This window comes from Ailuropoda melanoleuca, chromosome 5 (assembly GCF_002007445.2).
Source record: "Ailuropoda melanoleuca isolate Jingjing chromosome 5, ASM200744v2, whole genome shotgun sequence".
Lineage (NCBI taxonomy): Eukaryota > Metazoa > Chordata > Mammalia > Carnivora > Ursidae > Ailuropoda > Ailuropoda melanoleuca.
Window position 1 is genome coordinate 80329234 of NC_048222.1, and position 14212 is coordinate 80343445.

General features: G+C 36.9%; 1 protein-coding gene across 3 annotated transcripts in view; it reads right to left on the reverse strand.

Annotated features, from left to right (window-relative positions):
* KIF13B (kinesin family member 13B) overlaps positions 1–14212 on the reverse strand; it is a 179333-nt gene that overhangs the window by 109542 nt on the left and 55579 nt on the right. For 2 of the 3 annotated variants that reach the window (XM_034661358.1, XM_034661357.1), the window contains exons 4-9: positions 13546–13638; positions 12222–12402; positions 8608–8695; positions 5472–5606; positions 2991–3103; positions 1519–1630 (exon numbers count right to left, since the gene is read on the reverse strand). In XM_034661358.1, the coding sequence (XP_034517249.1) occupies positions 1519–1630; positions 2991–3103; positions 5472–5606; positions 8608–8695; positions 12222–12402; positions 13546–13638 (722 nt within the window). Of the gene's footprint in view, positions 1–1518; positions 1631–2990; positions 3104–5471; positions 5607–8607; positions 8696–10814; positions 12172–12221; positions 12403–13545; positions 13639–14212 lie in introns of those variants that run through there. The other variant, XM_034661359.1, reaches the window with a different exon arrangement.

Consider the following 14212-nt stretch of genomic DNA (forward strand, 5'->3'; position numbering starts at 1 on the left):
TTACAAAAGCAGCCTAAGTGTCCATCAACAGATGAATGGATAAAGAAGAGGTGGTATATATACACAATGGAATATTATTCATAATAAAAAGGAATGAAATCTTGCATTTGCAAAGATGTGGATGGAGCTAGAGAGTATAATGCTAAGCAAAATTAGTCAGAGAAAGACAAACACCATATGATCTCGCTCATATGTAGAATTCAAGAAATAAAACAAGCAAAGGGGACAAAAAAAAAAGGGAGAGAGGGAGACAAATCAAGAAGCCAACTCTTAACTACAGAGAACAAACTGATGGTTACCAAAAGGGAGGTGGGTGGGGGGATGGGTGAAAAAAGTGATGGGGATTAAGGAGCACACTTGTGATGAGCACCAGGTGGTGTATGGAAGTGCTGAATCACCATATTGTACACCTGAAATTAATGTAACACTGTGGTATGTTAACTATACTGGAATTCGAATAAAATTTAAAAATAGCTCCCTCCAAAAAAGTTGTGTCTTCTACTAAGCGAACCTGTGCTTAACTCATCTTTATATTCTCAACGCCTACCACAGTGAGTAACAGGTGTTCAGTAAATTTTTGATTGATGAGAGAATAACTCATCACAAAACTACACAGGGCTCATAAAATTATTTCTTCATTTTAAAAAAATAGAAAAGAAAAAGGAGTATTAAGTAAAATATTTTATTCCAGGTTGGCAACTCTATACAGAGTTAAACTGTCACTGGATTTCCTATCCTCTAGCTCCCAGTCCAATATCCAATTCACCACACCGCCTCTATAGACTAAAGGGAACCCTGAAGACTGGAAGAGACTTGGAAATAGGCTCTCTCTTCACCAAACTCCTATTACAGTCCTTACTATCTATCTCACGCAATCACTGACTCTTGTTATAATATTTTGTGTACACATCTTATCTCCCTTACCAGACCCTGAGCAATTAGAGGGCAAGGAGGGACCCACATTTCTTTACGTTCTCCTCATAGCACTTCATAGCTTTTGTTCTTTCTCATTTCCATTTCTCTCATACATACTGAATCAATTAACAAATGAATAACTGTGTGCTCTATTCTATACCCTTAAACAACATTAAGAAGCTAAAAGTAAACCAATGTGATCATGAGTAGTGTCTTGACGTTAATCAGAAAAACAAGGTCCAAAATGTCAGCCAACAAAAGGAATCTGTGAGAAAGACAGAGTAGTCCAGCTGAGTCTATAAGACAGTGGAAATCCTTTCCTATGACTCAATCAGCTATCAGATTAGCGCGAGGTTCTTCTGCACCCCAAAATCTCAAAGGCAACTGTGTGGTTCGGTGTGCCCCAAATCCCATTGCTTCCAGGTTCTGGTGAATCAGGTGCTTAATCTATTAAATCTATGATTATCATGTGAAAGACTAACGATTTTATATTTGAACACTGGTAAAAGAAATGGTACTCAAGAGGGATTAACAGTCTACTTTTCTCTTCCTTTCTACCAACCACCAAGAATATGCCAGAAAGGGTGGGGGTGGGGAGCTTACTTTGAGCAGCCAAGTGAGAACTGAGTCACGATATGGAACAAATTTATTCTTGTTTTTGCCAGCACTCTGATCTGCTAGGGCTGAGATAACCAGACCAAGGGTTGTGAGGGACCTGCATGGTGCAACAAACCAGAATAATCATAAAAAACAGAATATCAAATGTCACATTTTAGCACAAAAACTGAACATCAAGATGCCTTGTACCTGCATGAGAACAGCACTGTGGTCAGCATTTTCCTGCTCAGTTTAATAACATGTAAACTCTGAAAGCTGATATCCTTCTAACACCACTGTAAGCAATAAAATTGCTTAGCTCAATTACTTTTTTTCATTTTTGTAAATAGCAATATGAGCTGTAAACCTTTAGGTTAAGATAAAGACACAAACCTTACATACCTTTAAGAAAGGAAGCCACAAACACAATTCATTAAAATTTAGTATAAGGCAAAAACATTCGTGTATATGTATGTGTGTATATGAGGTATCTATATATATCATATGTACCTACACACATATCATACGTAATATCATTTATATATATGTGTATCACCATTCAATAATATAATGATAGCACGGCATCTGGATAATGATCTTCTATGATCTCCAGTTGGTTACTCTAGTTATGCGTCCTTCTGGATTTCTGCCCATAAGGAGCCAATCTTTAGCTTCAGGTAGAAAATATAACCATATGAAGGAGTTTATACGCAAAATATTACTTTATAAAACCCTAGCTTCTCAGTATAAATGAGCACCACCACAACAGTCATACAAGGGAAAGCCCAGTGTGGCTAGTGCACAAGTTGATGTTGGTTCAGACAGTGACACACAGGTTGAGATCAACAGCTGGACTCTGACAGACCATTACCTTGGTCCTTTTTCATAGCTCATACCAGTGGTTCTCAACTGGAGGGCTACTGTGCTCCCACGGGGAGAAGTCGGCAAGGTCTACAGACATGTTTGGGTTGTCACAACTGGGGGTGGGGGAAGAGAGGTGGCAGGTAATACCGCCATCTAGTGGGTAAGGCCAGGGATTCCACTAAACATCCTACAATACACAAGAACAGTCCCTGGAATGAAGATTTACCCAGCCCCAGATCTCAATACAGCCGCTCTTGAGACACCTCTGACTTGACTGTGCTCTTCAGCCCCATCAGACATTTCAACAAAACATAAAACAGGCTCGGGCCCATTAAATAAATAAATAAATAAATAAATAAATAAATAAATAAATAAATAAATAAAATGTGTATTATGTATAATATAATACATAAAATTATATATTATATAATATTATATTATATATTATATATAATTTACAAATATAAATATAAATATATATGAAAAAATTCTCCATTATTTATTCATTATAACTTCAATCATTCCAGTATCTTATTCTTTCAATAACCACAGAAGTTCTCCCATTTGGCTCTTAAATCAATAAAGCAATAAAAGTAAGGTTCTGGAAAACTTACTTGTTGATGTTGCTCCCCTCCTTCAACCTGTCGCCAGCAGCTCCAGTTTTCGTTGCTCGCTCACTGCCAGCTAAATCAACCAAGCTCAGTTTGCCCACTTTCTCTCCAGATGTCTAGAAGGTCAATCAACAAATACTAATAAACAGTTAAAGAATACAGGAAGTTTTACGTCTCTACCACATGAGTTTATTATCTAAACCCTTTATTAAAACATAATTTCAAAATTAGCTTGTGTTGCTATAAAACAGTAAGAGGGGGCGCCTGGGTGGCTCAGTTGGTTAGGTGTCCAACTCTTGGTTTTGGCTCACGTCTTGATCTCGGGGTCCTGGAATCAAGCCCTTAGTAAGGCTCTGCACTCAGCTGGGAGTCTGCTTGATTACCTTTCTCTCTCTGCCCCTCCCCCTGCTCGCACGCACACAGGGATGCACTCTCTCTCTCTAAAACAAATAAATCTTAAAAAAAAAAAACAGTATAAGAGAACTGTATAGTCTAGTAGTAGATATATATAAAATTTTACCCAACTCTACTAATCCAGACACTAGTGAAAGTTATCTCAGAAAAAAGCACCCCCCAAAATAGGACATTTTGAAGGGAGCCCAATAAAATTTTCTTTTTTTAAGATTTATTTATTTGATAGAGAGAGAAAGAGAAAGAGGATGAACACAGAGAGAGAAGCAGACTTCCTGCTGAGCAGAGAGCCATGGGGCTCGATCCCAGGACCCCGGGATCACAACCTGAACCGAAGGCAGACGCTTAACCAACTGAGCCACCCAGGCACCCCCCAATAAAATTTTCATAGAGAATTATATAAAAGCACTTATTAAATGTGAATTTTAATATGATATAAAACTGCTTAAAATCTCAAAATATTTACCAATATCCCTGAAAGAAAAATATTTGCAATTCTTATTGGTCTTAAAAAATTAATATTTTACATAATAGGATCTCTCAGAAATTCAACACTTTCTTATGGTTTTCATATTTACATATAGTAATTCCCTTATTTCATAGTTTCCAGAATTAAATTTACAGATTTCTCTAGTTATTATATATACACACATATATAATGACATTTTCCTTTATCAAAAATATTCCATAATGTAATCACACACACAACAGATATTTTAGACTTCAATAAAAGAAATACAGCAATATAAGAAATGTGGGAAAGCAATGCCCAAATCTACAGACTGGATCATTTCTTAAAACTTTTCTTTAATATATACATTTATATTTATTTCCATAAATAAACATATTGCTAACAAAAGGATATTCAGCTTCCCAAATCAAAAGTACTTTTGGTTAAAAAAAAAAAGTCATCAATATGTTTTTTGTTTTGTGCTGAAAAGGAAACAGAAAACAAAGAACTTTTTGTTGTTAACACTAATCTTGCTGTGATGGTAAAAAAAAAGAAAAATATGCTTTCAGCAAATGAATATCTTGCCAAAATATAGCATTTTGCCAGCATGGTTATTTTAGCTTCTGGTATTTGAAACTGAGTTGCTGGGGGGTAGGCACCAAAGTAAAATGCGCCTATATTCACATAAAAAGTAAGAGGAAAACTGAGACGTTTTCAGCGAGGTAGAAGCATATGCACCTCTGGCTCTGCTCACTCTTCATGAGCTTCAAAACCAAATACTCAGAAAATCATTCCACAAGTCTACTGATTTTATAGTACAACTCCCCCACTAATGTTTATTCCTTCTAATACTTAGCTGTTTAGCAGAAGTTAACATTTCAAAACAATCTCTCCTAAATCAGCTAGAGTTAACATGAGCTTACATAGCTAGTCATCCAAGTTTAAAGCTCAAAAAATGCTGTGGTAGAGGCTGTGAACCATCAGCATGTTGAACTTCTGTCCCACCTTCCTTTAGATGGACAGGATGGAAGTGAAAACTGCATTTCTCAGACTCGCTGGCAGCCAGGGTTCGGGATGTGACTTAGGTTCTGCCAAGCAGATATACTTGCTTCAGATTTGGAAAGCAAAAGCAAAGTAGAGGTCATCCCCCTGGCCCGTTTCGGCTTTGTTCGGCTGGCAAGCAGGATCATGGAAGTATGAGGTTTTCTACAAGTGTCTCAGTTTACATTCTCCAGCTTCCAGGTCACTATGAGTCAGCAGCTTCACTAAGTGCTGTGTCGCAGACCACAGCTGTCAGGAGGCCTGGAGCTCACAGCTCTAGTGGTGGCCTCAGAGGTAGTACCATCCTTGGTGGATGAAATCTACATTGTTATTCCTAGAGATTCAGTCTAGAATCCACTCTTCCTCAAGTGTTCTAACAACTTTGTAATCACTCAATCCTACCATTAAATCCCTTTCTGTTTACCTACAGTGGCTTCTGTGTCTTGCTTCGTCCTAACTAATACCCATGTCTCACTAGGACTTTAAGTCCTAGTGTCATGATATACTTTAAGTCCTAGTATCATGATATACTTTAGAAATATTTAAAAAAAAAAAAAAAGGTCAAGCATGTGAATACCTACCCCAGACTTCACATCATACAAAGTATGTGTAAGGGTGATTTTGAAGACTGCATGGGATCGACTGCTCTCCTCATTCATGTTGGTGGCAGCAACTGTACGAGACTTGTTACCCTCAGACATCAAAGACTCAATATCCTAAGTAGAAACAAGTCATAGACACATATTTCATTATCTGTCAAATAAACATCGAAACTCTGCTATCCTATGAAATGCATTACAAGTTTCACTATTCAGTCAACCACATTTGGAGTTTACACATTTACACTTTGTTTTTCAATGAATATTAAGCCCCACAGAATATAATAGCCAATCGTGTCTCTGAAAACTCAAACAAAACACATTTATTTTCTGTAGGCGCCAAATAAAGCAAAAGCTTTGACTGAGAATTAGAAAAGTTTCGAAGCCACATGTGGAGACCCATAAGATGGACAGATATATCATGTCAAACCTAATCTAATCTAGAAATGCAAAAAAATTAGTTTCTTTAATGACAGAAACAATAGAAGACAACTGTTAAATCAGATTATATGAATAAGCAATAAACAAAAATAATTTTAACCCCCTCATCCAGGCATAACACTGTGTCACCACATTAGTGTGTATTATACCAGACCTGTTTTTGAAAACAGAATATCAAAAAACTAAATTTCTGCACAGATTTACTACTTCATTGCCATTATTTCTAAAAAGGAGATAGTATGATGCACTTGAAAGATCATGGGATGGGATCTTCGTTTTTTTTTAAATGTTTTAAGCTCTAAAAATAGTCACTTAACCAAACTGAACTTTAGTTTCATAAGTAACAATACAGAGCTATAATATCATCTACCTTATAAGGATTTTAATAAGGAACAAGAAAGATAGTATGTATGAAAGAGTGGACTAGTTGTCTCCTCTTACCCTGTCTCATTTTCGTTCTAGGAAAGGAACCCAGAGCTGAGCACCTTGCAGCGGAACTGAGACTACATTTCCCAGATGCCCTTGCAGCTCAGTCTGGCCATAGGATTAAGTTTTAGCAAACGAGACCAAAGTCAACTGGGAATTCTCCCTAAAGGGAGTAGGCATGCTCTCACATCTTGGTTCTAAGAGCTAAGATCTTGAACTGTGAACATAAGGGCACTATCACAGAGCTGGCTCTATGTGGAGAGCTGGAAGGAATCTAGGTCCCCAATAGCATCCCTGGAGCCACTGTAACAGCCCTCTGGCCACTCACTCTTTCATTCACTCATTTGTTCACTTAAATATATATGGAAGTCACCTATTACAATGACAGGTACATTTTGAATTCTGAGAATAAATAAAGAACAAAATAGCAATTCATGTTCCAAAGAACTTAAATCCTATTATATTTTCCTGTTATTTGCAGCCAATGCCATCTTAATTGACACACATATATGAAAAACTTTGAAAATAATAATTTTCTATTTTGCTCTATCAATGAAAAAGAATAATGTTTATGAAAAAATTGAATATGAAAGTAGAAACATTAACTACAAAGAGAATTTTAAATAGGCACCAAAATGGAAAAACCAACACAAAAAGTAAAATTCACAATTTTTAGATTCATTCCAAATCCATTTTAGATCTATTAAATCTGACAATCCTGAGACTTAATGTGAAAGCTTCACCCTGTTTAGCCCACACTTATGTATTGGCCCCCAATCTGTTGTCTCATGCATAATAACTCTGTATTGAGCCTTTTAATTTTTTAAACAAGCAGAAGGTCTCTCTACACTTTCCAATCTCCTCTGAGCCTTCAAAAAATCTGATCTTTCTCCAGTGTTGCATAAATAAGTTCTCAAATTATTGTTATTAAAATAACAATACCTACTAACATTTATATCAAACCCTAGCATTGTCGAAGACTTTTCACATTATCTCATTTGTTCTCCTCCAGGAAGTCTTCTTAGACACCACCCTTCCCAGACACCTACGTATCCATTTAAGATAGGTACCGCCTCCTCCAAACTACCATGAATCTAAACATGCATTTCTCACTGCTCTTAAAATCACGTTGCTTTAGAACACCTTTACAATAACATCTATAAGCATCTTGAGGAAATGGACCATCTCACTCACTTTTTATATCCTCACGACACCTAGCACAATGTCTGGCGCATGACAGGGTTCAATAAATGTTTACCAAATGAAGTACCTAACGTTTACTAAATGGAGCATCATTGACCAAATGATAGAAACATCAATGAACAAAAAAACAAATGGACCTACCTCATAAGATAATCAAAACAATAAAACTAATTTCCATTTTAAAAATGGGGACAAAGAGGATTAGTGAGTACGTGATCCAGAGTCATACAAGAGTCACACAAGAGGATTAAGTGTCACCAGATCAACATTCTCGGACTCGTACTTCAATGTACATTACATCACAGCATCTCACTCCACCCCCATTTCCCCAAAGCGCAAAGCCTGATGGATCCACACAAAGCAGAACTGTAAGTTTGAAAATGAAGAGAATAAAAGGCCAATGAGTGATCCTCTCAAATTAGAAGCAGACTTTGAATTCCAACTACCCAATTCATATGTTTTATTTCATTAAATCAATGAAATCACAGGCAACTTCATTATCTTATGCACTACTAGGGAAGAAAAATGCTATTTATAATTTTAAGATGCAATTGTAAGGAACATCACAATTTTAGAGCTCATAAAATACGAAAAAAAGGTGTATTTCACAACAGATGAATAGGTATGCTTTGCAAATGTGTACGTACACCTTCTCTCAAAATTAAATTGTCTTAATATGGGGCGCCTGGGTGGCACAGCGGTTAAGCGTCTGCCTTCGGCTCAGGGCTGATCCCGGCGTTATGGGATCGAGCCCCACATCAGGCTCCTCTGCTAGGAGTCTGCTTCTTCCTCTCCCACTCCCCCTGCTTGTGTTCCCTCTCTCACTGGCTGTCTCTATCTCTGTCAAATAAATAAATAAAATCTTTAAAAAAAAAAAATTGTCCTAATAGCCATATATAGCTTTTTAAGAAAGATCTTTGTAAAAAGTAGCTTATTAGGTAATGCTACTGTAATCTTTTTTAATTTCAAGAAAAATAATCATCACAAATTAAACAAGAAATAATTTGCTACAGTGAATGTCAGCAGTTTACAGAAAGGAGGTTATTACCTTGTAGCTTGTGACAGCCAGTTTGGAAAGTCCATCGACATAGGGTCCCAACACGTTGTGCTCTCTGACTTTTAACGTTTGACGACTTCTGCTCATTAAGAGAAGAAAGAATTTTAAAACAATAACCTGTTTTTAAAAGGACTCAGTCATGCTCCATAAAAATATACACTGAATTCAACAAAATCCTAAGTAAAAAGAACCAACTAACTTGATCTAAGAAGAATATAAACCAAAATTTAAAATCTTCACTGGTAAGAAAAACTTCATAATGTGGTAAAATATCACATCACTCAAAAGGGTACACTGTGGGATGTCTATTTACTACCACAAAGAATGCAGAGTCAAATAAATACAAACAATCTACTTGTCATTTCACAGAATGTGGTACAAAGAACAGAAACTCAATAAATGTTAACTGTGCAAGAAAGAAAACTCAAGACCAATCTCAATCATGAAAAAAGACAAACAACAGACTGAATTTAATAATGACTTAAAAATATAATATTAGGCTGATCGCAGTGCTACTGGGTTGTTTTAACATGGAAAGGATTCATGTCCTTTACCACACTACACCAACAGATTGACTAAATGGGGGAAAAACCACGTTATCATTTCAATAAATGTAGTGAAAAGGATTCGATAAAATTAATACTTATTCATGATTAAAAAAACAAATAAATACCACTTACAAACAAAGAACTAACAAACTCAGTAAGGGGCACTGGCCAAAAACCTAAAGCATATAGCATACTTAGTTATAACAACCAAAAACCAGTAAGAATCTTCCTTGATGACTGTATGGTAAATGAATTCTATCTCAAAAAAGCTCTGTAAAAAATATAAACATTACAATGAAAAAAAAAAAAGACTATTTGTTGATAGATTGCAAGTGATTCTTATTTTATGAACTTCTTTTCTTTTCTAATGATTTTTTTTTAAAGATTTTATTTATTTATTTGACAGAGATAGAGACAGCCAGCGAGAGAGGGAACACAAGCAGGGGGGAGTGGGAGAGGAAGAAGCAGGCTCATAGCAGAGGAGCCTGATGTGGGGCTCGATCCCATAACGCGGGGATCACGCCCTGAGCCGAAGGCAGATGCTTAACAGCTGTGCCACCCAGGCGCCCCTTTAATGATTTTTTTTTTATTATATTATGTTAGTCACCATACAGTACATCCCCGGATTCCGATGTAAAGTTCGATGCTTATGAACTTATTTTCTAATGACTTGAAATCCTCCACTACTCTAGGATCAGCCACCAAAAACTTCACTTACTACTATAAAACTGTACATGAAATTAATATAGAACAAATATCTGACTTAAGTCTTATCTCAGGACATACTATTTCATAACTTTTTCCTTTCATTTTTCCTATTCTCTTAAAAAGATAACTGAATTCATAAAATCAGTACTTGATTTAAAAAACTAAGTTCTCTGGTGCCTGGGTGGCTCAGTCGGTTAAGCATCTGACTCTTGATTTCAGCTCAGGTCATGATCTCAGGGTTGTGAGATTGAGCCCCACGCTGGGCTCCATGCTTAGCTGAAATAAATAAATACATAAGTCTTTAAAAAACAAAACAAAACTAAGTTTTCTCAAATAGTCTTTCACTAAAAAGGGATCGCCATTAGAGTTTTTAATCCATTCACTTCGACTTTTCAGAAACAGTGCAAAAATCCTCAAGAAACTTTCATGGAGGAGACAGCAGTAGCAGCTAGCCCTTACCGGACACTTACTAAGACAATGTTCTAAAACCTCAGGTATACCATCCCACACAATCTCCACAACAGCCCTTTGTGATATTATGCTATAATGTCATCATCCCTTCGGTACAAATGAGGCATAAGCATAAGGAACTTCCTCGATAGGTAACAATTAGAGGACCTGGATACAGAGCTATGTGAACCCCAAGCCCATGCTGTTAATTACTAACGACACACAAGACAAACATAATAAGAAATTACTAAAGACTCCGAGCAAATTGTAGATAAAGTTCAAGCTATTCCACACAAGCACTGTGGAATACAAAACACAGCAATGAAGTCAGCTAAGAATTTCTGGCAAGAGTAGGCCTGGGATCTCAAAGAAAGGGATGCTCTTCACAGAGGTGAAGATGCAAGGACGAGTAGTCAGGGCAGAGTTGGGAAAAATACAAGGACACAACATTTAGCAAGATGTGGGTTATAACCTAGGCTATAACCTTCCTACCTCTGGCCTCCTTTTGTTTCCTGTTTTGACTTTCACGCGTGGTGTCCTCTAGCCACACTGGACGGCGGGGTCACTCTCCGAGCAAGTAATTTCTTACACCTCCATGCTCTAGCACAGGTTGTCCCCCATGCCTGAATGGTTCTCACCTAACTTCTCAGTGAACAAACTCCTACTCAGCACAAAACTCATCAAGCACCTTCCGTGGAATCATACCTTCTTCTCATTCCCTCTTTGCTCTCACCTATTTTGTATAAGCCTCTTTCACAATTTAAAAGCATTATTGCACTGTATTATAATTATTTGTTCCCATAACTCTCATTCCGTCCATATCATGAGATCTTCCTTTCCACCTTGCATAGTGCCCAGCATGTAATAATGATCATTCAACAAATGTTAAGTATTACATCGAAACGCTTAAGTGCCAACTGAATGTCATTGGGAAAGGCCCGAAGATCATCATCTTTGTCAAAGAAAACAGATGCCGGGGGGGCTGACACGTTTTCTTGACTGAGCATCACTACAATGCACTGCTTCTAAGACCACCTTTCTTCGATCATCTTCTTCACCCAAACGTAACTAAGCGTCCCCTGGTAACTCCGCACTCTCTGTAAAACCTCAGCCCACTTGGCTCTCTGACCTTAGGAACACTGTTCTTATATCTGTAAGCCACAGGCTGTGGTTATTATTGGTTTCTTTCTCATTGTGGTTGCACTTCCTTAAAATCTGATGCAGAAAACTCTGTGCAATGGACAGATTTCCTCAGACATGTCTTATCTTCCTCATTAGGTTCAGTTATGACTGCAGAGTGAGAACAGCATTTTCTAAGGCTTTCTAATACTTTCGAACCACTTCTCTTTCAAAATCTGTGCCATAAAAGGGGACACTCTTTTTCTCTGGGAATTTTTAAAATTAACTATCCTGAAGTCCAGGTTTTAAATCTCTGATTATGCATCTCTCTTACTTCACAGCCTGCAAAGAAAATGAAGCTAAATTCCACCTGAAATTTCTTGGTCTTTTTTTTTTTTAAAGAAAGAAAGAAAAAAACCCTACTTGATTAAGGATACCAGTCTGATACTAAGTAACTTAATTTTCAATGCATATTTTTTGTTTGTGGTCTTGGATATATCTGAGAAAGGAAGTATGAGGCAAATACATGCGTTCAACAATACTTCCCTGCCCCAACTCAGTCCTAAATGCAAAAGCCTGAACTGCATGCAGGAAGCTGCTCAATGTGACTAAAAACAAAGTCACAAGGACAATAACTAGATAAACAGATAAAAGCACAAAGACAATAACTAGATAAATAACTCTCTACCAGAGTTCAGTATAAAAAATTTCACTTGAGCCAATTTATAAGTCTGTTTTAGTCCACAACACTGTAACATTAGAGTTTCCAAAGTCCTTTACCCTTTGGGATCAAGAAGGTCTCTAACTTTTTCATTATAAATTTCCATATAGGACACTTCTACTTTAAAACTCTGTTCTTCATTTTCCTCTTTCTGAGTTCGTTCAAAGAGTCCACTACAAAGTCTTGGAATTAATCCAGGTTGGTCAGCTGTGCCCATCATGGTATAAGATTTTCCAGATCCTAAAAAGTGGAAATCATAGTTATTACTGTCTTTGAGAAGTTTAAATACATAACTCTCTTTCCATTACTCATAATAAATTACTAGCACTTAGCAAAATGCCCAAAAGAAAATAAGAAATATACCCAAATAAAAAGACAAGACTAATAAATGAAGCTTTCCTATTACATATGTAAAATCTAAAGGAAATATCTTTTAGGAAGAAAATAAAAGCATTCTTTAACCATCTTCATACTTTAAAAAAAAAAAGTACCTCAAACAACCAAAAAACAGTGAGGTCTGAGCTTTCTAAAATTAACTGGGAAGATCCATATGATGCATACTATTGTGACTGTTCCCAACCACTAATCATAGCACAAAAAATACACATTATCCCTATAGGCCCCAGAGCAAATTAACTTACTACCCTTTGGCAACAATGTAGAAACCAAAGAGTAATCTTTTTTGTACTATAAAATTATTTTCTCCATTGTACCAAAAATACATATTCATTAAAGAAAATTCAGAGAACACAGGAAAATAGAAAGGAAAACATTAAATCGTGCATAGTCCTAACTCTTAAATACAACTCTTTTTCCTTCTTTAGTAGCAATGCTTTTATAAATGTATTTTTAATCATACAAATTGCTGCTTTTATCACTTGACACTGTATCAATGTAATAGTAACAAAAGCCAAAACACCACTTCCTAAGGACCAGGCCTTTTCTATAAGTTTTCGATGTTAACTCATTGTGACAATCCTATAGGGAAGGCCTATACTCACCAACATTTTACAAATAAGGAAACTGAAGTGTAAGTTTCATAGCAGCTGAGCTGGGGATGGGCTACCCTGGCTCAGAATCCATGCTCTTTTAACCACATCACATACTGCCTCTTAAAAAGTATCAGAAGCATTCTTCCATAAAGACTAGTTTTCAACTGGAGAAGCTATATGATATACCCTTATAAAAGTGACTCCTTCACTTTAAATAGATTTTCTTTCCTGGTAACCACAGAGGTACAGAAGTCAAAATGTTCCTTATCAATTGTAACTGATAAAATGCTAACAATATGTATTCTCTTTGTTACTTTCTCTGTTATGATCTTTAAAGCTTATATATATATACATATATATACATATGTATGTATATATTATTTAACATTACCAGTCTGTCCATAGGCAAAGATACATGCATTGTAACCGTCGAAAGCATTCTGAAGGATATTCTCCCCAAGGCACTTGAAAACATCATCTTGACCTGAAAGAGCGAGAGAGAGAGAGAGAGAGAGAGAGAATAAGAAAGGGTATTTTATTTTATTTTTTTATCTATTTTTTTTAAGATTTTATTTATTTATTTGACAGAGATAGAGACAGCTAGCGAGAGAGGGAACACAAGCAGGGGGAGTGGGAGAGGAAGAAGCAGGCTCATAGCAGAAGAGCCTGACGTGGGGCTCGAACCCATAACGCCGGGATCACGCCCTGAGCCGAAGGCAGACGCTTAACCGCTGTGCCACCCAGGCGCCCCAAGAAAGGGTATTTTAAGCCAAAACTACATACGAACAATTTTTTGAAAACTACAAACAACCCCCTTAGAAATGTACTTTTTCAAATTGTCTATCTCCAAACAAGATTTTTAGACCTGGGGGCACCTGGGTGGATCAGCTGTTAAGTGTCTGCCTTCAGCTCAGGTCATGATCCCAGGGTCCTGGGATCAAGCCCCGCATCGGGCTCCCTGATCGGCGGGAAGCCTGCTTCTCCCTCTCACACTCCCCTTGCTTGTGTTCCCTCTCTCGCTGTCTCTGTCAAATAAATAAATAAAATCTAAAAAAAAA